This window comes from Osmia bicornis, chromosome 15 (assembly GCF_907164935.1).
Source record: "Osmia bicornis bicornis chromosome 15, iOsmBic2.1, whole genome shotgun sequence".
NCBI lineage: Eukaryota > Metazoa > Arthropoda > Insecta > Hymenoptera > Megachilidae > Osmia > Osmia bicornis.
In genome coordinates, this window is record NC_060230.1 from 1172452 (window position 1) to 1197615 (window position 25164).

The following is a 25164-nucleotide window of genomic DNA, read 5'->3' on the forward strand; positions in this document are numbered from 1 at the left end:
TGTAATCCTCCCCAAGCTCCTATAGTTAAGTTCTTGGAAGCGCATTTGCATTAGATCTCCTTTGCGTAGTATGTACCCTCCTCTAACAAAGACGATTCCGACTTCTCTTCGGCAGGTACGTTAGCTGGTCCGCGTACCTCCTACGAGACGAGGACCCGAAGACAGCTGCGATCAGCTTACCGGGTGGTCCGTTCAGCCGCTACTACGCTCAGGAGTCCGCGGACGAGGGCATAATCATGGAGACGAATCTGGACACGAACGAGGTGAAGGAAAATCACTGTCCCTTTTTAACGGACAAGGGTCAGCTGAGGATCCGGCTCGAGTGGAACGAGAGCCACTTGCTGTTCCAGGCTACCTACCACAAATACGACGACGTATGCCGGATCCACAATCAACAGATGAGACGCGAGATAGCCTCGCTTCAGGCAGAGAATTACAGCCTTGAGAGGCAGCTGTTCAGTTACCAGAAGAGCCTGGCGTACGCTCAAGCGCAACAGCAACAGCAACAACAACAGCAACAACAACAGAACCAACAGCATCACAGTGGTCATCAGCAGGCTCACCTGGAACGTTCCGCGTCCACAGACACCGAATACGCCTGACAAGTGGAACAGATGCAGGCTATCGAGCAGCCGGCTACCGGTTGCAGGCGACAATTACCGACCGTTCAGGAGAACGACCATCGGGTCCATCAGAACCTGGTCAGGATGATGGACCGACGGCTGAGCAACGTCCAACTGCAACAACACCTCTACGAACCGGACGCGACAGCGTGCTCGCCGAGGCAGAGCGTCGATCAGTCCCAGGAACATCGTCGCAGTATCGTCCAGCAACCGAAGTCGGCCCGTTCCAGCGTCGGCAGGTCGGACAGCGGATCGGATCGTGGGAACGATCGTTACTCGGCCGCATATTATTTGGGGTACGTCGGTCAGGAAGCGCACAAAAGACGTAGGACCACTTTCTGGGAGACCCTGACGGGTCTTGTCTGCTCATTGGGCGCTTTGGCTTCCAGGGCTGCCAAGATGGCCACCAGACGGGGCGAGCCTCTTTGAAGAATACGCCTTCGTTAAAGGACCACCGGACGATAATTGGCTGCGAAAACGGGCACTGGGAACGCGGCGAGAATTGTGATGTAATGTGACACAGATGTCGAGCAACACAGACACGAACGGTGAAGGATACGCGGATGTGACTTTGTGCTTTCATTTTCCACTCGTCATCTCGCTTAGAGAGCGAAAAGAAAGAGGAATGACGTCGAGATTTTTTTGATGTTTCCGTGGCTAGCACGATTCGTCCATAAATCAAAGAAGAGTTTTCCATTAGAAAGGAGGACAAAAGCGTTCCTTTCCTCCTTGGCCCAGCACTGTGATCGGGCTTGCCGATCAACTCGACAATACGGAAGAGGCAAAGAGGGACGTCGAAAACACCTACGACGAGGAAAAAAGAGAAAATGATGAATCCTATTGTACCAAGATGGTTACGCTAGCGCAACAACGCCGAATCGATCACTTTCGTCCATTTTTCGTCGATAAAGTAAGAAAAGAGAGAGAAAGAAAAGGGACACATGTCTCGTCCGCTTTTTGACTAGAAACGACCAGATGATTCGAACGGAAGAGATTCGGCTGAAAAGAACCAAACGTAGCCAATTAGAAGCTGACGTTAATAATTATTCGTCATAACGATGATCAAACTCAACACAAACACGTTAAATTTGGAAAATCAATGGGAATATTAAGAAAGGGATCTTCTCCCTGGATTCCATTCCTTCATTGTTGTCCATGCAAACACAATTCTATCTACTTGTCAATTTTACTAAGAGAACTACAGGAGCAGAACAAAAGCTATTTTCACTCTAAAGACTTGTTTTTCACCTATCGTCTGCGACTTCTTTGATAAAATAAAGGAATCCGTGAGCGGTGTAGCCACCGTTGTCGTGTAACAGCGTATAATTATGGTAGAGTTACTCGTGATCGAGTACAGATAATAACTTTTAGAGTACAGTCGGTGTTACGTAAACGAAATTAGGGGAACGAAGGGACTCGATCGAAGAGGACGTTCGCGTTCGTACTAGAAAACGACCATCGGCTTTCGTCGTGATAAGTCGAACAAAAGACCAGGGTAAAATAAAAATACGAACGTTGATCATCGTACAGAGGGTTCGTTCGTATCTCGAGGAAACTTTAGATTTATTTATTTATCGATAGAATTCTAAATCAATTTTAAATCGATACTCTGAACTGTCGAGAATAATTCAAGGGATAAGAGATCCTTATTCCCTATCGTTCTCAGTTTCCGACACAGAATTCTAAACTTTTCCTGCTGTTTAAAAATGCAGATGTCCTTTCCGTGGAAACTTTTTCTTTCGACGCAGAGTTAAAGATTTCCATAACAAAATCTTTGTTGTTTCATAACTTGCAAAGTTCAGGAACCGTTGGTATCTTTATAAGTTTAAGTACTTTTACTGGAAAACAAGAGACACCTTGGTGCTTTATTTTTCAACAATTACAACTTCCTCGAAGCGTTAAAAGCAATTAGAACTCTCATCGTTAACCTTCGATCCCCTCGACCTCGCGTTTCAAAGCTTCGTACTGTCTCCTTTCTCCGTTTCTGTATAATTGTACCTGCGAACGGCGTTGCATATTGAAACACGTGTTCACATCTGTTACAAATCGGTTGCGGACGCGATCGATACGGCAGCTCCTCGTCATTTCACATCGTATACACGTATAACGAATCACCAGGAATCGTGTACACTCGGGTGCAACGTAGGCTTTTCTTGCTTTCGATCTTGAGAGAATCGAGGAGAGACAACTCTGGTACATACATTTCTTTTTAATACATTGACTGCCAACTATTGAAAATGGAATGTTTAATTTAAGAAATGAAATGATTATACTTTGAATAATTGAAATTATATATACAATGGCAGTCAATGTACCAACCAGGAAAAGCCCATTTGCATGCAACCATAACACACAGGTGCTGGACCTCGTTTGTACACACTCGACGCCTAATTAAAAGCACCGATAGGATTTCCTTTAAAATGGGCTGCAAAAATATTCGGGCACCGATTAAAACAGAATGCCTCGTTTAAAATTGGACCAAATGACTTGAGATTTTTTGAGAAGCTATACAAATTAATTTACTAATATATGTGTTTTTGTCGTTTTAAAAAATTACAATTTATATCAACGCGAACGCTCGAACGATTAAATACAATTGCTTGAAATAATTATCTCTATCACCGTAGAAAATCGGGTATCGGTGCTTTTAATTCGCGACACGGTAAAAGACACATCTCGTGAAAGTTGTATCCCTCCTCTGAAGTAGCGGAGTCTGTATACTTTGTATATAATTGTACTAAAACTGTTGACGATTTAAAGAAAGAGAATTACAAGAGTTGTGCCTATATGATATGCGCGAAGCTAAAGAAGGATTTCAAAGAGGATCGTACGATCGAGATTCCATTCCGTCGAACGGCACCGTTCGTAATTTCGTGTAATTCGCGTTATCGTTTCTGCTCTAATTGTCGCCACAATATCAGCGTACATTGCAATTTTTTACCTCGCCTGGTAATTCCCGTTCTAAACGAGCTTCGTTAACGAGTTGAGGAAAAAAAGAAAAAAAAATGGTGTTTCGCAGGTTTAACGATATTCTAATCGTTAGTCATATGTAGGTCAAGCTTAGCGCAACTGATAAGGAGTGACACGTAGACATAACTAGATCCGCGACTGATAAAAGCGACAAACAAGCGATCGTAATTATCATCCAGTGTCTGCTCGTCTACGAATCACGATGGAAGTTTATAATTTTCTTTCTTTCTTCGACAGCAAAACTCCTCTTATTTTACTTATTTCTTGGCGACAAGGAACAGCAACAAAGTTTCTTCGTGTCCGTATAAAAAAAAATAAAAAAAAAATGAATGAAATGATAAAGGGAAATAAGCAAAGACGATCATGCGATCCTCGATGATCTACGTGTACGTTTCTGTAACGTGATAGAGAAAAAAAAAAAAAAAAATAGGGGAAACGATCTCTCGTGCAGCGCACGCGTTTTCCAAAATGTATCCTCGATTCAAAAGTTTCTTATCTTATACAGTGGTATAATATATAAAAGGACCACCGACGGAAACGAGCGCCGTCGACGTCGATGCGTCTGCGAAAAGCTTGTCAGAATCTTCGCCTAACCGACCCCTCGTTCCTCGACTCGTCGACGGTGAACGGGCGGAAATGAAATGATGCGACAATACGTTCACAAGATCGTCGAGGCGAAGTTCGAGGATCTTAACGGCGGCAAGAATCGATCGTATCCTAATAATGTCATTGTATTGTTGTGTAATTTGTCAGATTTTATCGATCGTGTAATTCGCGAACAATGCGAACTTGTACGAGTGTCCCGTGAGTTCGCCGATTTCACCCTTTCCCTGTTTCACAAGAGACTAGCGACGTACAGGCATCTCTCGTGTATCCCTACTTGCCGGTCTTACTCCCCTGTTCCAAGGTGTATTCGATCCAGAATTTTCTAACGAAAACGCTTACGACAGGCGTGACAGCAGCTCTGACAATCGCACGTAAACCCGATCGAAGGGTGAATCCTTCGCGTCCGTCAGCGTTGACCATTTTTCAGATTCCGCTTTGGGGTCTAATTGATGTTCAAGCGCCGAATAAACGTCGCGCAATACTTGCGAGAAAATTTGAAAAAGCATACTGGGATGTTCTGAGAGAATGTAAAAGAAAAAAAAAAAACATTTTGACGTCCATTGAAGTAGGTAGAATATCCAGTGCTCGAACGTTTCGAATACATGTACAACGTCCAATAACCGGATGGCTTGGATACCTTGGATATCTCAGTCCGTGTTGAGATATTTCAGCTTGAAACGGTATGCAATTTTCAAACCCTGCAGTGACCTGAAATATCCGATAGCCACGTTTCCCATGCGGCTGAAATATTCGATACGAAACGAAGAGTACTTCGTTTAGCGGGCATTCTTCGAATTCTACGTGAATTTTTCTTCCGTTCTGACCTGTTCGAATATGTTCGAGAATAATATCTCGGAGCGTTCGAGCATGGTAGAAATTAAAGAAATTCCTTTCTCGTCTCTAGTTTTGGCGACGTTTAACAAGGCGGTGGGTTTTCAAAGTCCTCGTGCCCGTGATTCGGTTCGGCACACTTCAGTCAATTAAATTCACTATCACGAGGACCGAGCGCGGGCATCGTCGTCGAGGAGCAAGCCGAACACGAAGCGGAATACGTATATGTAGATTTACATATATAGATTTGGAATTTATCAAGCAGAGACCAGCGTGTCAGTCGGGTCAAGGAGTCCTCGTCCTTGATTCTCTCTCCTCTATTTCTTTTTCCCCCATATCTCTTATTATCTGTATTTCCACGATCGTCATTGATTCGCGTAACGTGCAATTAAAAGACCATTCGTTGTCTTGCGTCAGTCCGGGCAAGCATCGATTGACCTCCGTAAACGTTGATAAGTTAATCCTGATGAAATAGTATCTAACTAAAGTAATAATTCCAGCTTGGAAATTCATCCAGATAGTTTATAGAAAGTTTGAAGAATTTTCACGCGACGATAAAACGGCGCGCTTTCGTTCGATTATGTAAATATCAGACATTGGCCTCTCGCCATTTCGGTGCCAGCAACGATATTGCTCCTGCTCCAACCTCGCATAATTAATTTTTGTCCATCGATATTCCAGGAGTGTAACTCTTTTCGAGCCGGGGTAGAACGTTAATATCGCGCTCGGCTGCAGGTTATCGGTTTTTCCTTAAAAACGGGATATGAAATATGAAAAGATATAGCGTCGTATATTCGTCATCGAGCCCGGCAGAATTCCCTCAGAAAATTCGTCTCATAAAACGTGGATATACCGAACGAATTAACATTAAATTTGTCGAATTCAACTTTCATCCCCTCTTTCTTGCAGCGAGTAATAATTGAGTTATTTATCTAATTTTATCTCCTTCGTCGCCACCATCGTACTGTAATCCCTGTTCCTAAGATCCTATCTCATTGGATACTGGGGTACCACAAAATTATGATACGACCCGACATGGCAGTGGTGAAACTAATATCGAGACAGAATCTATCAATTCTGAAAGAAACGAACGTCGTGCACGCTGACGGACGGTGACGCCATAAAACAAATATCGATTCTCTTAGGTCAATTTCGTGATAAGGACCGTTCACGAATCGCGATCGTCTGCGAAACGATTTACAAACTCGATCGCACCTATGTATTTCCTTGCTCCTCCATGCAGGAGCGAAGGTCACGTTTTTTCTTATCGACGGAACTTCCCTCGTTCGCGATGCACCCCAATCGTCGCGTTCCTCGTGCCATTTTATCGTCATCCTTTTCTTTGCTGACTGCACGCTTTAAGAACAAAGAAAGATACATATTTTTTTTTTTTTCAGTCACGAACAGGTTTAACGGCAAACGATAAGTTGAAATATATGCATACACGCGTAACGACGTTGGTAGAGCACGTGCATTTATATTTTGTGACGATAATGTCAGGAACTTACGATATGTATGTGTTATAATGATTGTATTTAGTTTCGAACGGTAATTGATGGCACGACGACAAGAGGGAATCGACACGATCTAGTCGAACGAGCGTTTCCTTTTTCAGCTTCTAAATCCTCGTCCGACTCTTTTTCGATTCAATGTATGTTCGTACTTTTTACGCACGATGTAAACGCACCTATTTACGCAGCAACCTTTTTTCATTCCGTGTGATCTATTTAACAGAAAAGAAGAAAAAAGAAAACGTTAAAAAAAAAATAATCATAATGATGCAAACGCAAAACCGTCACATGTTTCTCAGAATTTTGAGACGTATACTAATGTACTTAAACCATCTGTGAGTCTGCCTCGTCTTTTATAAAGTTCTTGCTATATTCAACCGATGCTGGTATTTATTCCATATTATCTCCTGCCCTATAGAACGAAATAAACCCATAGCTGACTCTAGTACTAGCCCTGCTGAACAACCCTCCCGGAATCGCCACCACGACTGGGCTCTTCAAAATCCCCGCCAAAGGCGCACTTGCGCCATCTATCAACAAATCGCGCAAACTACTCGCCGACTAGTTTCCGAGCTGCGTCGATAGATGGCGCTAGTGTTCCACTCTTGTGAAAACCTAGTCGGTAAGTCGTTGAGTAGTTTGCGCCGTTTTCGTATAGATTGCGCTACGGTCGAATATAAAAGATTTTAATTTATGGCGGTTTTTTTAAACTACAAGTATATTAAATAATTAGTTTAATAATTTTGCAATTTGTATACATTAGATCTTATTTATTTTGCTTTTTTAATTATTAAGAATTAATTTCTTTAAACCAATCGTACTTCCCAGCACAAAACTTTAATTTCGAAAATAGGATTCCCGATCCGCTATTGTAAACTAGCAGAAAAATAGTTTATTCGTTTTGCATAAATATTTTACATGAAATATTCTTTACTTTTTTATTTTCATGATTAGAAATCGGCAGTATCAGTCCCCTCATCAAATGAAACGGCTATAAGAGATGCCGATCAAAGCATTCGAATTGATACATAGCTTTATTGGATTTCGCATCGATCAAAGATATATGATAGTGTCTATTATAAGCCAGCAAGTTTGATTTAAGAGTCATATGTTTGCTGTAATTGACTCTCCCACTTCTCTTCTTTGATTCTGCTGTTCTTCAAGAATGATGAATTGCCATACGAAATTGCATAACCTGGAAAAAATTAAAAATTACGAAAACATTCATGTTTTTTGTCAAAACAGTGTTTCATTACCGCAATAAGAAAAACAAAAGAAAAATGATATTATAAAGAAAAGAATAGAATATTATATCTGGCTTATATAAATCCCATTGTGTATCTAACAAATTATAGACTGATAATTTCGATAAAAAAAATAAATTAGATATTTATGAAATAGATTTGCCGGATAGTTAATCATTATAAATGACTGTCGCAAGATAGTCGTATCGCAACCGTCGTCTGAATCATATGTTGTGTGTCAACATTAATACCGTTGTTTTATCGCGTTATTACTCCAGCATATTTACATAATTGTTTTTTCAATTGTTCGACACACGCAGTCGTGAACGTTGAAGACAGCTGCGCAGACAACGGATACAGAAACTCAGTTAAGTCTGCTTCATTTATATACATCGTCTTTTTATAGTTGAGGTTATGTTTCCTATGAGACGAAAGAAAAAGAAAAATATCCTGAAATGGTACTAAATAATTGTTAAGATTTCTTCGGTAGTGAAGAGTAAGTGCGAAAACATTTACGTGGAACCAAAAACAGTGACAACAAATACTTTGTCGCAAGTACAGATCAGTATTACACATTTTTAAGACTAATAATCATCATCAGGATTATTGACATATCGAATAAATCACGATATTATAAATGACACGTTATGCCAATTTAATTACTGCATAAAATATGTCCAAAAATTATTTGTTTTTACTTGGCTTTACTACTTACTCTGTTGTGTATCTTTTGAGATAAAAAACGATAAGTTTTTGTAGAAAAAAAGGCTTAAAAACGGCAAGAAACGGCGAAAGAGTGCAGGAGGATAGTCATCCAACCAATTTGCATCCATTATTAATGACTAATAGACAACAAAACATGTTGAGCCAAAAATTAAGTAACAGAAGGCTAACAGTTGACCTCCTTGCGCTCATGTTTGGTCTTGGAGCATGGATTGGAGTCAATGGTATATATGTTCAATTACCTCTTCTGGTGAACAAAGCTCCAGAAGGATGGAGTCTTCCAGCACATATGGTTATGCTAGTACAATTTGCTAACTTGGGACCAATACTTTATACATTATATATAAAGTAAATATATTGCAGTCACCTGTATATTGAATAATTTTATTAATTTTGTGTTAAAAATTATCAATACATTGCTTTCTGTTTCAGGTATAGTAAATGGGCATGTGAGAAATATATTATATACATACTGTTAGCAGCAGGTGCAATGTCCACAATTATATTAGCTTTTGTATATGATAAAACATCAGTAATATTTGGCAATGAGCATTCCACTGCTCTGTTGTCCTTAATGTTTGTAACTGCCACTGTCGGATGTACGAGTTCAGTTCTTTTCATGCCTTACATGAGGAACTATAGAGAGATTTATTTGGTGACCTATCTTGTAGGAGAAGGGCTCAGTGGGTTTGTGCCTAGTCTGGTGGCATTAATCCAAGGTGTGGGTGGAAATCCAGAGTGCAGAAATGCCACTACATCCAAGTCAACTAAAGTAGAGCTTGTACCTTATTATCCAGAACCCAGGTTCTCATCTGAAACATTTTTTATTTTCATTGGTGTGTTATTTTCATTGTGTTATCTGGCCTTTTTGGGATTGAATACTCTGTCTGTTGCTGTTGGAGAACGCGTTAAACATGCAGGAAGTATGGAAACATTACCAACAGATACAAGAGCACCTCCTAGTTATAAGACCAATTCTGGTTGGACAATGTCTAAACAGGTGTATTCTTATTTATTAGTTATGATGGCAATTGTTTGCTTCCTAGGCAATGGTACATTACCAAGTATTCAGTCCTATTCTTGTTTACCATATGGGAATATTGCATATCATTTGACTGTAACATTGTCATCAATGGCTGGTCCATTGGCAATGTGTTTAGGTTTTGTTATTAAAATACCAAAAGTGAATTTTCTCACTAGTCTTATGATAATTGCTTTAGTACTATCTGGGTTTGTCTTTTTCTTAGCTGTTAAATCACCTGCACCACCTTTACAACATAGCTGGGTAGGTGAATTTCTAGTAGTTTTATCTTGGATATTGATCAATGGTTTAATAGGTTTCATAAAATTGGGTATCACCACGTTGTTCAGACCTGATCCTGGTAGAGGTTTGTATTACACTGGTGTTGCAACCCAAATTGGATCTCTAATTGGAGCAGTAGTTACGTTCGTTCTAGTGAACCATACAAAATTGTTCCAGTCTTATTCCCCCTGTTCATTAATTCCAGCACAATAACAGTTGTTACAAAATATAAATAGCTCAATTTGTAATCATAAAATTATGCAAAGATAATTGAAAAGATGAATATATTTTTAGTTCCAGTTATTGAAAATAGCAGGGCTTAATTATTTATAAATTGTAAGGTGCAAATAGGTAGTTTATATAGGTAGGAATTATTTTAGATTTTATATTTAAACAATATTGATTGGAAAATTGTTATATAAATAATAATGTTACATAAAAACATGTTATGTAAAAGACAGCATATAAATCTTTGTAAATCTGCAAAAAATATTTTTCTGGACCCAAGTGAGATAATCATAACGCATTTTTACTTAGACTTTAAATACAGTACATACATATATTTAAAAAAATTTGTGATTCAGATGAATGTACAAGACACAAATGTACTTAAACAACTTTACATATTTAGATGTTCTGTATATAATAGAGGATTATATTTTCAAAATTCTGTATCTAAAATGTGCAATTTTAATATCTTTTTAAAAATTTTATGTATCTCAATAAGTGCAATATGATTATCAGTTCTATTAGAATCGCACGAAATCTTAAAATACATTACCAGATTTGAAACACTACAATCTAAACATATGTTTTATCAAGAATTTAACTATCATTAAGTAAATTAAAGTACGTGTGTTCAGTCACACTTTGTATTTTATCTGATAAATTTTATTGTTCAGATTGAAGCACAGTTGAAGACAGAGATCTTCTGATTTCATTGTATCAGTTTCTCTAAGAAAGCTCGACTAAATATTATAGAACTTTAACACAGTGATAACATACTAATTCAGTGAAATATACTTTTTTTTCAGTAACATTTATACAAGTTAGGTGAGAATACCAATAATTGAATATAATACAAAACTTCAATTTCATTCAGGAATAAATTTTAATTTTAGCTATATGAATGACAAAATGACAGATATCCCTCAGGATTCAAAGAGGTGTGAAGAAAAAAAATGTTCAAAAGTTGCTGTCCACCTTCTCATAACATTGTTTGGTATATCTGCTTGGATTGGTGCTAATGGGATATTTATACAAACACCAGTGCTTATCGATATTTCACCTGAAAGCTGGGCTTTAGCAGCTTATCTGGTATTAATAATCCAAGCTGCAAATTTTGGACCTTTGTTTTATACAGTCTTACAACAGTTTAAATGCAAGATAAACGAGTCTTGGTGGATATTATGTTTATTAGTTTTGGGAACTTTAGCAATGGGACTGTTGAGCTTTCTTTATTCTGAAAGAACTGTTATTGCTGGAAATGAATATAGCTTGGTATTATTTATATTAACATTTTTCAATGCACTAGTAGGTTGCTTTAGTTCTGTATTATTTATGCCGTATCTTCGAAATTTTAAAGAAAATTATTTAACATCATATTTCATAGGAGAAGGATTAAGCGGTGTCCTACCCAGCATAGTTGCTTTGGTGCAAGGAATTGAAGACAGTTCAGAATGTACAACATTTACAAATGATACCAGAGACTCCTTTGATTCTAATTTAAAATTTTCTTCAAACCATTATTTTCTTTTCATATTTGTTATCTTATGTTTATCTTTAACTGCATTTGTTATTTTAGAGTATTCCCCTCTTGTGCAAAACAAGAAAAAGCATCACAAGTCTCTTGGTACAATATCTAATGGGAAGGAAATTAATATTTCTCATAATCATTACACAGAGGATGTACCAAGACACTGTTCATTAGAAGAAGATTCATTTCTTCATAATCACAAATGTCTGACAAAACAAATGCAAAATTATTTATTTATATTACTTGCTATATTTTGCTTCTTTAGCAATGGCTTTCTTCCCAGTATACAATCTTATTCTTGTTTACCATATGGAAATACAGCTTACAAGCTATCAGTTACATTTGCTCAATTTGCAAATCCACTTGTATGTCTATTAGCATTCTGGTTGAAGATATCAAGCATAAAAATTGTCAATTACTTGTCCCTAATATGTTTAATTATTGGAAGTTATGTGATATACTTAGCAATGATGTCTCCTGCACCACCTTTACAGAAAACAATCCTTGGTGTTGTTCTGGTTGTCATGTCATGGACAATTTTAATAGGATTTATCTCTTATTTGAAATTAATCATTGTATCAATATTTAGAAGAACAGTGCTCCCTAGAATACTTTTTAATGTTGGTGTGATCATGCAAATTGGTTCTGCAAGTGGTGCAATATTTTCATTTTTAATAATTAACTTCACAAACATTTTTGAAATGCATAATAACTGTACTTTAACAGACAATTGAAATTGTAAATAGTATAAAATTGGTAATTGCTATAGCACTTCCATTGAGGGTTCAGAGTTAACTAATTGCTTTCTATGCAAAAGTATATACTGATAATTTATCAGAATGATCTTACATATTTTTATAACTGTACATATGTGTCTGCATTTAGGAATGAATTTTTACTGGAACACAACAAATGAACAGTGAGACAAAACAATTATACAAATGATAAATGAATGTTATGAACTTATTTGTAAGGAAAGTTTCTGAAAAAATAATTTTAGAATTTTAATGGTCTGACCACTATCTTTTTTTTATCTTAAGTATTGCCTTCCAATACAAAAGTACTTAAGATATATTTGTTACGTATTTCGACTGGTTCGAAAATTATTGTATTTATGTTACAATATCATTTATTGTTTATTATATACAACTAATATTATTCCAAAAAAATATGTTTTAAAAATCTGGGAACTATTTACTTATTAGATTGTCAATTGTTTTTTTTTTTTAAATAAACGTTATATTAATGAAATAAAGTTTTATTTTTTATATAAAATGATGCAGTATTATATAGATATCAATCTATTTTTTAAATAAAACGATTTAAATTAAAAAAATTGATTTCGTCCATTTATCTTTAAAGGCCACATCTATTCCATGGTGTTCAATTTACAAATTGAAAATGTATGTTATTACCTTTAAATAAGAGTTTTATCATTGTTTAATTCGAATTACAAAGATTAAATAATTTAAAAAGAATAAATTCAAATCTGGTATACGTTGTCAGCCCTGCTATACCTACTTTTTGACACGCTTCTGAAATGCGCTAAAATGGTGATTATGAGTCATGCGCTTTCGCGCAAGGTTGCATTGAACACGAGGACCAAAACGGTAAATAACAACGTCAATAAAAAAATAGGTATTACGTTTTTTCTTTTTTATTGCGAGCTGAATCATTGAGACGATCAACAGTCGATCGAATGGTATTGTTTAAAAACGTTACGCGCAGCACCAGATATTCTAGCTTAAAATGTGCGATGAAGAACAAAGTGTCTCTGAAGTTGAAACCGATCAAACGGACTCCCAGTTATCATTATTGGATCTTCCAGTTGAGGTTTGTATCAATAAATTTTCCATGCATTTATACATCTGTAATTTTTTGTTTAAAAATAATGCTTAAGAATATACATGTATGCCCTAGTTTATCTATATAAATATTTGAAGAATTTCTTAATTTCTTTTAGTAACTTTCACTACGTAAAAGGAGTGCACGTATAACTGTGTAAATATTCGAATATTACAGTAGAAAATTGATAGAATAAGTTAGTAACTATATATCAAGTGTTTACAAACAATGGAACAACTGTCATTGATGTACCTTTTAATCAATTTGCATAACTTGTTCCATGAATATATATGAAGAGATATTTTTTAAGTAAAAGTCTAAAGTTGCATAAACTAGTTTAGCAATGATCTGTAATGTATGCTATTAAAAAATAATTAAAACATCAAAAGTTTTGTTGTAATGTCAATGATTTGTTGTGGCCATTTTTAAATACCTATTTCCACATAAGAAATTCATCTAACACTATCTTACTAAGAACTTGTAATTAACAAATTATGTAAATTTATATTGTTTAATTTTTGTTTCAGATATTCTTCCATATCTGTTCTTTCTTAGATGCCTCTACACTAGTACATGGCTTGAGTTTAGTGTGTAAACAGTTTCATGAAATTTTAAATGATAACTCACTATGGAAAGTGAGGATAAATCAAATTTGGCCAAATACTAATTATCCAGTTTTGCCTCCTGGTTAGCTCAAATTGATAGCACCTCGCGTCTTGCACAACCAATCATTCTGTAAATAAATAAAACACCATCTATTACTGTACATGATAATTAGTTATACTTTATACATCATCACATGTACTGAGTACCTTGAGTATTATATAACTCTTAGAAAATTAACACAAAATATAATCTTTACACATTACATCAGGGAACAAGTATGAATACAAACAGTAATTTCAGTTACCCATAATGTCACACTTATCTTTCTAGCGTGTTATATATTAATAATATTTCCTAATGGTAACTTGTGTTCTTAATATTTATGAATATGTATCTGTTTATGTAGCTGAAGATGATGAATTGTTCTGGAAACTATCATGTGTGGCATTGGAAAAGCAAGCCTCATTATGGAGGAAAGAAAATTCCATGGAGAAATTATCACTTACAATGGTACAATACAGTACCATAGATGGCCTGTTATTAATGCAAGTTGGTATAATTTTTCTATTTCGTAATTTTATGAATTTATAAGAAATCAATGATAATTTCTGTGTACACGCAGGATGGAAGTATTTGTATATCGGGAGCAAGAGATCGATCTTTAGCGTGTTGGAAACTTCCTACAAAGGAAGAATGGGAAATTACTACTTGTATAGAATCTGCTCATGACGGATGGATTTGGGACCTAACATCGATAGACAAGATGGTTTACAGTTGCAGCTGGGATAAAACTGTGAAAGCATGGACGCTTACCAACACCGGTCTTGTCCACTTCAAAACTTATGAGATGTACATGAGAACCAAGCTGGTCATTTTCGCTGCTCTCGTTATGGGAAGGCTGAGCGAGGAAGGCATGAATACTTTTGTTTCCAAGAGATAGTTATCTAGTAGAGTAACATTAGAAAATTACTATTAGGCTACACATGTATTTGTCAAACCTTCTAAGAGACAAGAAATCGAGCAGACGGACTTTGCTTTCACTCGCTCTGCCAAAAGTGACTGTGCAAGATATTGCAGTGCACCGAAAGTTTTCGATGTTCTATATTGAACGTTAATTACTTTTTAGGATCGTCACAGGTGCTCTGTTGTGCGTCGCATCATGTCCAGACCTGACTCTTTTTGCTACTGGATCATTTTGTAAAAGCGTTCTAGTATTTGATCCAAGATTAGCTTATAACCCTGTCGTAAAGTACCGACCACATAAAAGAGCCGTTATTAGACTGGCTATGAATTCTAACTTTATTTTGTCCGCCAGTGAAGACGGAACAGTGGCAATATGGGATCAAAGAGCAGGAAGAATGATGAAAAACGTTACTGTGAGAACTAAATCTAAGAGATTTGTTAAAATAATAATTAAATTGTAATTCTAACCGAATGTATTTTAGATTTCACAAGAATCATTCCCTATGAGTATGTGTATGCAACGAGACATGGTTTACATAGGAGATGGCAACGCGAAATTACATGTACTAGATCCAAAAAAAGATTTTCAACCAGTTAAATGTTATACCACTGAACACAAGAAAGGTATTAATGGTGTTCATTTGACACGAGGGTGTTTGATCACTAGTTCAATGGACAAGACAGTCAGAATTAACAGTCCAACTGATCCTCCACAACATATCACCACTTTGGAATCTAGTTATGGCGAAATAGCGAGTGTAAGTATATAGCGCAATGACAAAATATATTTAAATCATTTTTCCTTTTTACGTTTTGCAGACTGATTATTTGAATGATGTTCTTGCTATCTCTGGTGCAGACGGAATAGAAATCTGGAGACCAAAAGCAAGAATCCAATGTGCATGAAAGTGTCGATAAATAAATGATTTCTACAAGCATTTTGCTTTGATATGCTGTATGCTACTTAACTTTCAATAAATTAACAAGAGTTTAAAAAATATACATATATACTTAACAAATTTAATAAAAGCTTTGCTAATTATATTGTTATTTATAGGTTCATCTTCTCATTTGTACCTAATTAAAAGTAAATGACGGATTAAAATATATTGTGGATGATTACACTCGATTGAGTAAACATGAAAAATAATCTATTTTATTGCATTCAAATTGTAACCGCTCAACAGGAGTGTAACTGCTGATTCAAAAACCCTGAATGAAACTATGCTGGTTGATTAAAACAAATCTTAAATATAAATGTTATACGATTTTAAGCACTTCCATTTTGGAAGAAAATAACATCGAATATTGTATTTTGAACAAAGTAACGTTAAATTTGAAAGAAGATAGGTGAAATGTAAATCTAAGCATTAAACTGATCGATGTCGCTAGCGTCGCCGGAAGTGTTCGTCTGCTACGCTCTGAAAACGTTCAATTGTCTATCTGTATGAATTGCACATAAATAGAATAACGTTATGGAACGATGTTAAATATCTATCTAATTGTTTTGAACAATTAATCACGCGTTCAACGTGACGTCCTGATAAAAATTATCCAAGAAATCGAGCTATTATATGCCGGTATTCCAATGCTTTCGTGGCGCGATGGTGGGGGTAATCGTGGGGAGCTTCCGTTTATCTGCGAGGTCGGAGAAGGCTGGCTGCGTTCAGTGGTGCTGTTGAAAAACACGATGAAAATGGCGTGGCAACCGCAAGAGGAAGGACTTAGACAAATCTTAACGCTTCTTAAGGAGTCCCAGAGCCCGGATACGGCTACTCAACGAGCTGTACAAGAAGTATCCTTTCTCGATCGACCAATAATAGTTTCTGTGCTTCGAAAAATTTTGTTTAAGAGGGTCTAGTCGTCCCGGTGAGTACACCCGCGACGCGGTAACGAAGTGAAGCGGGTAGATCAATCGAAGGGCGTGCTTTTTTCCCCTATGCAAGCTGCTCATCTTAAATACAAGTTACAATTACGAGGAGAATTACGACGATAAGTCCTAAGAAATCTCAAGGCTATCAGGATATATTCTGTTAGCCCTAGAATGTGAAAATCTTCGGCGCGCTTTTGCGCAGCCTGTCACGGACCCCCTTTTTTGTCGTCTACGGTTCGATTGAAAAGCTGTTAAGACACCGTGTTACAATAAATTTGATTCAGTGGAATCGTATGAATGTTTTTATCACCGTGTTCGTTAGGTTTGCCCGAGCAGTCTTGCAATTTGTATGAAAATCTGTAAGAGTAGGTCGATGGAAGTTTGTAGGTTTTTCTCGAATAACACGTGAGTTATACTTAAGCGCCAAGAAATATGTTAACGATACGCAATCCCTGTCGCGGGGCGCGTCGGAAATGCCGTTAGTGTCGGTGACGAGTTTGTTTTCTTGACACTGCAATCGATAAATTTATATAGTTTCGCCCGTAATATTAATTAAACAGATTGAAAATGACATATAGAAACGTTTAGCGGTAGAACGTAGCGGTCGCGAATTACAGCTGGTATCGAGTATACGGTTACAGAAACTTGAATTTTTTCTACATAACTTTTTTTTACATTATATTTATACTCTCTTCACGTATATATAGCAAGTTTGAGCAAGAAATATCATAATTTGAAAAATTAATAAATTTATAATGGATTCTTTTATACATCTGAAATTATATACATTACTGTATTGTACATTGTACCTGTAATTTTTCTCTTAACCTGTTAAATATAATTATGGAAAACTTTTTTTTTGTATTTATTATGTAATAGTAACAACTGTGAGAGGTAAATGGCAGTTACATAAACATGCGATTGTTTATTTTTATAAAAATTGTAAAATACCATTGTTTTAACGTGCATTTTTTTTCTCAAATTTTCCTTAATAATTTTTCTTAGAAATTGGAAGAATTGAATAAATTTCCAGACTTCAACAATTATCTTATTTTTGTTTTAACAAAACTCACATCAGAGGGTATGTATTTAACTATGAGTATAGTAATCTATCGGTATAGATAGATTTTAATTAAAATATTTTTTGTTTCTAGATGAACCTACAAGATCTCTCAGTGGACTGATACTGAAAAATAACGTGAAAGCTCATTTTCATAAATTTTTACCAGAAGTTACAAATTTTATTAAGCAAGAATGTTTATCGGCAGTTGGAGACCCATCGCCTCTGATTCGTGCCACTGTTGGTATTTTAATAACTACCGTCGCATCCAAAGGTATGTTTATTGGCTATCGACTAACAGTCAACGAAGCTCGTATAATGTTGTAATAAATTATTATCTTTAACAGGTGAATTGACTACATGGCCAGAGTTGCTACCTGCGCTTTGTCAGATGTTGGACTCGGAAGATTACAACGTTTGCGAAGGTGCATTTGGCGCTCTTCAAAAAATTTGTGAAGATTCAGCAGAAATATTAGATTCGGATGCGCTTAATCGACCTTTAAACGTTTTAATTCCAAAGTTCCTGCAATTTTTCAGGCATTTAAGTCCCAAAATTAGATCACACGCTATCGCCTGTGTTAATCAATTTATTGTTAACCGCACGCAGGCTCTTATGATTCACATAGATAGTTTCTTGGAGAACCTTTTCCACTTAGCTAGCGATAATGATCCGGAAGTCCGAAAAAATGTTTGCAGGTATGATTAACTTATGGTCCAATGAAGGCAGTTCACAATATATAATTGGTTATTTATTACAGAGCATTGGTTATGTTGCTTGAAGTTCGAATGGATAGATTGATACCACATATGCACAATATAATAGAATATATGTTAATGAGGACTCAAGATCCTGACGAAGGAGTTGCTTTAGAAGCTTGTGAATTTTGGCTATCATTAGCTGAACAACCAATTTGTAAAGAAGCACTTGCACCACATTTACCCCGTTTAGTACCTATATTGGTAAGTAATAATGAAGCAACAGGAAATGTGGGGCAAGAGAAAACGAATAAATTTGTAACATTCTTACAGGTAAGAGGAATGAAGTACTCTGAAATAGATATAATACTCTTGAAAGGAGATGTAGAAGAAGATGAAATGATCCCGGATCGGGAAGAAGATATTAGACCAAGATTTCCCAAATCAAAAACGCATCATTCGCACCATGCTAATATGAATAAACACACAAATGAGAACGGAGGTTGTGACGACGAAGACATAGATGCCGAAGATGGATGTGATGATGATTCGACGCTTAGCGATTGGAACTTGAGAAAATGTTCAGCCGCTGCATTGGATATGTTAGCAAACGTTTTCAGAGAAGAATTATTACCAGTCTTAGTACCAATTTTAAAGGAAACTCTTTTCCATCAAGATTGGGAAATCAAGGAGTCTGGAATATTAGCATTGGGGGCTATCGCAGAAGGTTGGTTAACATTTCGTTTTAATGAAAAGAAAGTTATGTATCTTTATGTTGTAATATAAAATATACTGTTTCAGGCTGTATGAGTGGAATGATTCCACATTTATCAGAATTAATTCCATATTTAATTAATTGCTTAAGTGACAAGAAAGCTTTAGTCCGCGCTATTACTTGCTGGACCCTAAGTCGTTACGCACATTGGGTTTGTGCACAGCCGCACGACACACATTTGAAACCTTTAATGACTGAATTACTGAAAAGAGTACTTGATGGCAATAAACGCGTTCAAGAAGCTGCATGTTCTGCTTTCGCCACGTTAGAAGAGGAAGCATGCACAGAATTAGTCCCTTACCTTGGATTTATTCTTGAAACACTTGTGTTTGCCTTTGGTAAATATATTCTTACAAAACATAATAATTGTCCATAAATTTACGTGATGTTGCTAATGTTTATATCCGTGTACAGGTAAATATCAACATAAGAATCTTTTAATATTATACGACGCGATTGGTACACTTGCTGATTCAGTGGGACATCATCTTAACAAACCGGATTACATTAACCTTCTTATGCCACCTCTCATTAACAAATGGAACGTATTGAAAGACGAAGATAAAGACCTTTTCCCGTTATTAGAATGTCTTTCTTCAATTGCAACCGCATTAAGATCTGGCTTTCTACCTTATTGCGAACCCGTATACAGGTCAGTTTTCCCTCTTAAATTATGCCATGATTTCGTAGATTTAAACGTGTATACATATTTTTTTTTTTTTAATAGGCGGTGTGTATCCCTCGTAGAGCAGACATTAAATCAACACATAGCAAATACCCAGAGTCCAGAACAATTTGAGGCACCTGACAAAGATTTTATGATTGTTGCATTAGACCTTCTTAGCGGATTGGCGGAAGGGTTGGATGGTCATATGGAACGCTTAGTAATGAACAGCAATGTAATGCAACTGTTGTATCAATGTATGCAAGATGTCACACCTGAAGTTAGACAGAGCAGCTTTGCCTTGTTAGGAGATCTTACAAAAGCCTGCTTCCAACATGTTCTCCCGTGTATACGTGAGTAATAAATTTACATATTTGATTGATTGCCCCGTTCGGATTACACGTACGATAATGTTTATTTATTTAGCGGAGTTTATGCCTATACTTGGACAAAACTTGAATCCAGAATTCATATCAGTGTGTAACAATGCTACATGGGCTATTGGTGAAATAGCTATAAAACTGGGTAAATATTTATTCCAACACTTGAACGCGTCTGATAATTTTCAGCTCTTTAATAACATTTTTTTCCTTTTCATTCTTAGGGTCTGACACAAGTGCATATATACCAATAATTTTGTCCCAACTTATCGACATAATCAATAGACCGAACACGCCAAAAACATTGTTGGAAAATACCGGTGAGTAGCTGTGTAATATGTTTAAACGTATAGTTTCTTTTACACAGCATAGTATATGGAGCATACTTTTAAATGGTAGGGTGTAATGCGTAGTAAAATATCATTTTTCTCGAGTAAATACAATAATAATCGACTACGTTATTATTGTTCACTCGTATCGTAGATGTAATACCTTTTCTTAGAAGTATGCTCTGCACATAAGGGGAAACTTTTCATTTGATACATTTTTGTATTTTTACGTATTATTATAGATTAGAAATGTGCACAAATTTTTATTCACGTAATTAGGATAACACTAATTTATTTAATGAGAAGTCTCCCAGATATACAAAGAAAGTCCTCACGTTAGATTCAGCATATTCGGTGGCATTTAAGTTTAGGTGCATTCTCTTGTAAATGATTTTTAACGAAGGTAATAACCACACAGATTGACGACTTTAAGTGGTTTTACATGACCACGCTTGCACGTTTTATCAGCGGGTTTTAAATTATTAGTATTTGTACATTGGACCTGATTTAGTGGTGTGCGATTGCCTGCAGGCTTTTAATATGGCTGTATTGCCATGACGATATATACTGCAATTCAATATTATTATGCTTGCATCTATATAAACCCCAGATATTGTTTCGACGGTTCTTTAAATTGGCCTAACTTAATGAGAAAAGAAAAATTTTAGTTTTGTGTTTCTTGGTTGTTCTTGTTTGTATTAACATTTATTGGTAGAGAATCATATTCATATCGGTTTTTATAAATCATGGGCTCGCACGCTGCTATCTAATTTTTATTATTGTTTCAGCAGCTACAATAGCACGGTATTGCCTATGTTCATTGTCGGTATTTCATATGTTTACCTCTGTTCCCACTGTCTATTGATTGTTAATATTCAATTGATTATTATTCATTAAATGATTAATTACAAAATTAATTGAAAAATTTTATAAAAAGACAACATATATTCGCCTGAGTTGATCGTTGGTTCGCTATCAGTTTGTCTTATTGTTTGTGTTTCCGGTCACTTCACTACACTTCACTTGTCTACTTACCGAAATGAAATGAAAACCGTAGCCATAACGATCGGTCGCCTAGGTTATGTGTGTCCCCACGACGTCGCCCCCATGTTACAGCAGTTTGTCCGACAGTGGTGTGTAAATTTCTTTATTATTATATTCTATTAATTATATTACCTTCTATTTTTATTAGCACTTTATTATTATATATTATTCCCGATTCATCAGTACGTTGCATCAGGGGCTGTTAAAGAACTTTGCGCTCAACAATATTGTAGCGTTTATAAACAAATACGTATCGAGTCCATAATTGTATTTTTTTTTTTTTTTGTTTATAAAAGTAAAGTCTTTCTTTTTTTTTTAAATTATTTCTTGTCTTTGTTTTTGACAGACATGGGTCTAGTTTATCTTTAATTTTAACGTTAAACTTGCCCATGATTTTGTGCAGTATCAGTAGTGTTTTTACATTTACTTGTTTATGCAGTATATTTGATTTGCCACTATGCAAGTATGTTATGGGCTCTTAATTAATGCAGTTCAATATCAGGGTAGGTTTACATTTGTCACTTTTTTTTAGGCCTGTGTAATATTTTTAGCCTATGTATTATTGCCTTGCATTCAAAACTAGTAATGTACCTATCTTTTCTTACATACATTCACTGTGTACAGGTAGTTACAATTGGAAGTGTCCTTTGCATGTTAATTAACTCAGTATTAATAGTTTTCAGATACATCTGTGTAGCTATAATTTTGCTGCAATCTTTTATTTTATGATATCAGACAATTTACACTGAAAGTGATGTCAAATGTAAACCAAGCCTTAATATAATTAATGATGCCAGTCATACTAAAATGTTAATTTTATCTTTTAAGTAAAAATAAGAAAACGAGAAATTTTCAATAGGTGAGATTTTTTACCGGTAATTCAGGATTTGTATTTGTGTAATACCTGAGCAATATCTTATCATATTTCTAGATTAGATTGAATTTCTTTTATTTTCTTAGATTAATAATTTTCATTTTTACTTCTTTGAGTTTCAGCACTATCATACAGAGGAATAAAATAAAACGTTTAATAAAATATGAAAACATATTACCAATGTTAAACACACATTTTAGGGAATACAGGACTGGCCTCAGAGAAAGCCAACTATTTTATCGCGTTAATTGTTAATTATAAACATCTGTTTATGTATAACTTGTGGGAATGAACATTCTATCGAGTGACTAGTTCTCATTTTTGTCATAATCATATTTTTATGAATGTAACAAGTTTCATTGAAAAGGAGGTATATTCATCTTTGCAGTAACAATTGGAGGAGACACGTTACGTGTCTCTACTTGAATTAATATCGTCTACAATGAAACTGAAAAACACGTTCTTCAATTGTGATGAATATATCTTCTTGAAATACGGCTATTAATCGTTTGGTAACATAAACATTCATTTCGTTAGGTGTACTTCGTTGAGAAGCATAAGAGACAACGAAGAAAAGGACTCAGCATTCAGAGGTATGTGTCAGATGATTACGGTTAATCCAGCAGGAGTTGTACAAGATTTCATTTTCTTCTGTGATGCTGTGGCATCCTGGGTCACTCCTAGAGAAGATCTCAAAGACATGTTCCAGAAGGTACACTAAAAGCAATCAATTTTAAATGTTTTCCTTAATGTACATTCTTCTGTAACGTTGAAACAATTTTTTGCAGATATTACATGGATTCAAAAATCAAGTTGGTGCGGATAATTGGAAACGATTCTCAGATCAGTTTCCACCACAGCTCAATGAACGACTCCATAATATGTATGGTGTCTGAGCAGGCCCGCCTAAATGCGGTAAATCATTTTCTCATCTGTTTTCTGTTTTTTTTTTTTTTTTAAGCACAATTAGGGAATCTTAGAGTTGAAATTAACCGAAGTCAGATCTTTCTTTAACATTAAGTAATGTGTCTCTTTCAGAAGGCCGCTATATGGGGCAGGCCGAAAGGGGTTGGGCGGGAAACAGAACAATGGGTGGACAGGGTGGGTGGGTGAAACCACGGCCTCTTCTCATCAACATCGTTGTCGTTACCGTGTTATGGTCATCGTCAGGCTCTCGGGGGAATTAATAATGCGTCATTAGAGCTACAGTCAGCAAGCGACATTAACGGGAAACAAAAACGAAGTGACAGATGGAACGCAGAAAAAATGAGAACGACAAAACAATCAATGTCCATGGGCCGAAATGTAACGCGTGGGTGGGCGGGTAGGGGGGATGGGCGGGAGGGAAGGGAAGGGTAGGGAGGGAGGAACTGTGTTGGTGTCACCGACCAATTTTACAGCATACAAAAAGGTATCGCAACTTCGACGCTAAACTGCATAAACATACAAATATGATACCTTAAACGTAGTGAAATCTACACGCTGTACACTCCGTTTCCATTAGCGCTGTGTAACACTTCGTTAAGTGTTTTTATCTCGCGTATTGAAACGAGACAAAGAAGTGCTGGCGGCAACCAACTAGCCCAGCTGTTATTAACGAAACCGACTTCTCGATTAGTATGAAATGATGTAACTTTTACGCGAAAGGCAAAGAAAATGAAAAGGGAGGAGAAGAAAAAAAAACGAGCATAGATCTCACGTTATAGAGCTTGCTAAACTACTGTGATCGAGAATTTATAATATTAGGTATTGATTTTTTTAATGAAAGAGAGAGAGAGAGAGAGGTGTAACACTCTATTCAATGAGTTGTGTAGAGCTTTAGATGAGATAATAGAATACTTGTTTGATAAAGGTAACAAAAGAAGAAAAAAAAACACACAAACAATAGAGAAGTATATTATTAGAAATTTCATAGTGTACAGAAGGTTTTTGAGAATATGTATTTTTATACGTTGAAACTCAATATAAACGCAGAGAAAGTGCCATTCCGTTCGTTTCGAACCAAAATTTTTCTGCTTACTTTATTCTCTCCTTGCTGATTGTGATATTAGGTTATTACGACACTTTGGTCGATCATTGTATGAATGAAACATATTTCAAACGCACTAATATATACATACATATAGAGTGACATATGTATATATATATTATTATTAATTATATACATATATAATATATATATATATCTAACAAGAATGTTTTAACCTACAGACCATTTTGTGATTATTTTTTTGTTAAAGATATTAAATTAGGATCATATTATTAGCATTTAGTGTAAATAGGTAAATACATTTTAGAGTGGACGTGTTTTGTTATCACTTGTAGAGATGTTTCAAATTTTTTGCTTGTACGATCACCTCTTTGGATGGACGTTATTTGAAGGAAGAAAAAAAAACTAAGTAAGTAACGTGCAGGACATGATTAATATGATTTGCAGGGAACGATTCACAGTGTTTTGAATCTATGACGTGAAATCTATAGCGATGTA

General features: G+C 35.9%; 5 protein-coding genes across 10 annotated transcripts in view; all 5 read left to right on the forward strand.

The window, feature by feature from the left end:
* The window catches only part of LOC114872923, a 63396-nt gene extending 56478 nt beyond the window's left edge, over positions 1-6918 (forward strand). For both annotated transcript variants that reach the window (XM_029180678.2, XM_029180677.2), the window contains one exon: positions 116-6918. In XM_029180678.2, the coding sequence (XP_029036511.1) occupies positions 116-602 (487 nt within the window). In that variant the 3' untranslated portion in view covers positions 603-6918. The remainder of the gene's footprint in view (positions 1-115) is intronic.
* A 640-nt stretch (positions 6919-7558) lies between these two features.
* Positions 7559-10032, forward strand: LOC114872862 (solute carrier family 52, riboflavin transporter, member 3-A-like). Of its 3 annotated transcripts, none has more exons than XM_029180563.2 (3): positions 7559-8281; positions 8545-8856; positions 8941-10032. In XM_029180563.2, exons 2-3 carry the CDS (start codon positions 8624-8626, stop codon positions 10022-10024), a joined length of 1317 nt encoding a protein of 438 aa, XP_029036396.1. In that variant the 5' UTR covers positions 7559-8281; positions 8545-8623; the 3' UTR covers positions 10025-10032. The 3 variants fall into 3 exon arrangements, with proteins under 3 accessions (XP_029036396.1, XP_029036397.1, XP_029036395.1); XM_029180564.2 differs by having other exon boundaries at positions 7559-8152; XM_029180562.2 differs by having other exon boundaries at positions 7560-8856.
* A 741-nt stretch (positions 10033-10773) lies between these two features.
* Positions 10774-12575, forward strand: LOC114872861 (solute carrier family 52, riboflavin transporter, member 3-B-like). Its single transcript, XM_029180561.2, has 2 exons — positions 10774-10864; positions 10933-12575. The coding sequence occupies exon 2, from the start codon at positions 10937-10939 to the stop codon at positions 12299-12301; it is 1365 nt and encodes a 454-aa protein (XP_029036394.2). The 5' UTR covers positions 10774-10864; positions 10933-10936; the 3' UTR covers positions 12302-12575.
* A 94-nt stretch (positions 12576-12669) lies between these two features.
* On the forward strand, positions 12670-16465 carry LOC114872863 (F-box/WD repeat-containing protein 9-like). 2 transcript variants are annotated; one of them, XM_029180567.2, is made up of 8 exons: positions 12670-13400; positions 13940-14099; positions 14425-14567; positions 14641-14867; positions 15145-15394; positions 15464-15739; positions 15801-15936; positions 16039-16465. In XM_029180567.2, exons 1-7 carry the CDS (start codon positions 13317-13319, stop codon positions 15885-15887), a joined length of 1227 nt encoding a protein of 408 aa, XP_029036400.2. In that variant the 5' UTR covers positions 12670-13316; the 3' UTR covers positions 15888-15936; positions 16039-16465. The 2 variants fall into 2 exon arrangements, with proteins under 2 accessions (XP_029036400.2, XP_029036399.2); XM_029180566.2 differs by lacking the exon at positions 16039-16465 and having other exon boundaries at positions 15801-15983.
* Positions 16466-16605: 140 nt separating this feature from the next.
* Positions 16606-23993, forward strand: LOC114872860 (transportin-1). 2 transcript variants are annotated; one of them, XM_029180559.2, is made up of 15 exons: positions 16606-16776; positions 17860-17935; positions 18009-18188; positions 18262-18610; positions 18673-18874; positions 18944-19337; positions 19412-19723; positions 19800-20037; positions 20113-20402; positions 20476-20574; positions 20654-20749; positions 21816-21891; positions 23214-23388; positions 23465-23591; positions 23715-23993. In XM_029180559.2, the coding sequence occupies exons 1-14, from the start codon at positions 16672-16674 to the stop codon at positions 23570-23572; spliced, it is 2700 nt and encodes an 899-aa protein (XP_029036392.1). In that variant the 5' UTR covers positions 16606-16671; the 3' UTR covers positions 23573-23591; positions 23715-23993. The 2 variants fall into 2 exon arrangements, with proteins under 2 accessions (XP_029036392.1, XP_029036393.1); XM_029180560.2 differs by having other exon boundaries at positions 23718-23993.
* The last annotated feature ends 1171 nt before the right edge of the window (positions 23994-25164 follow it).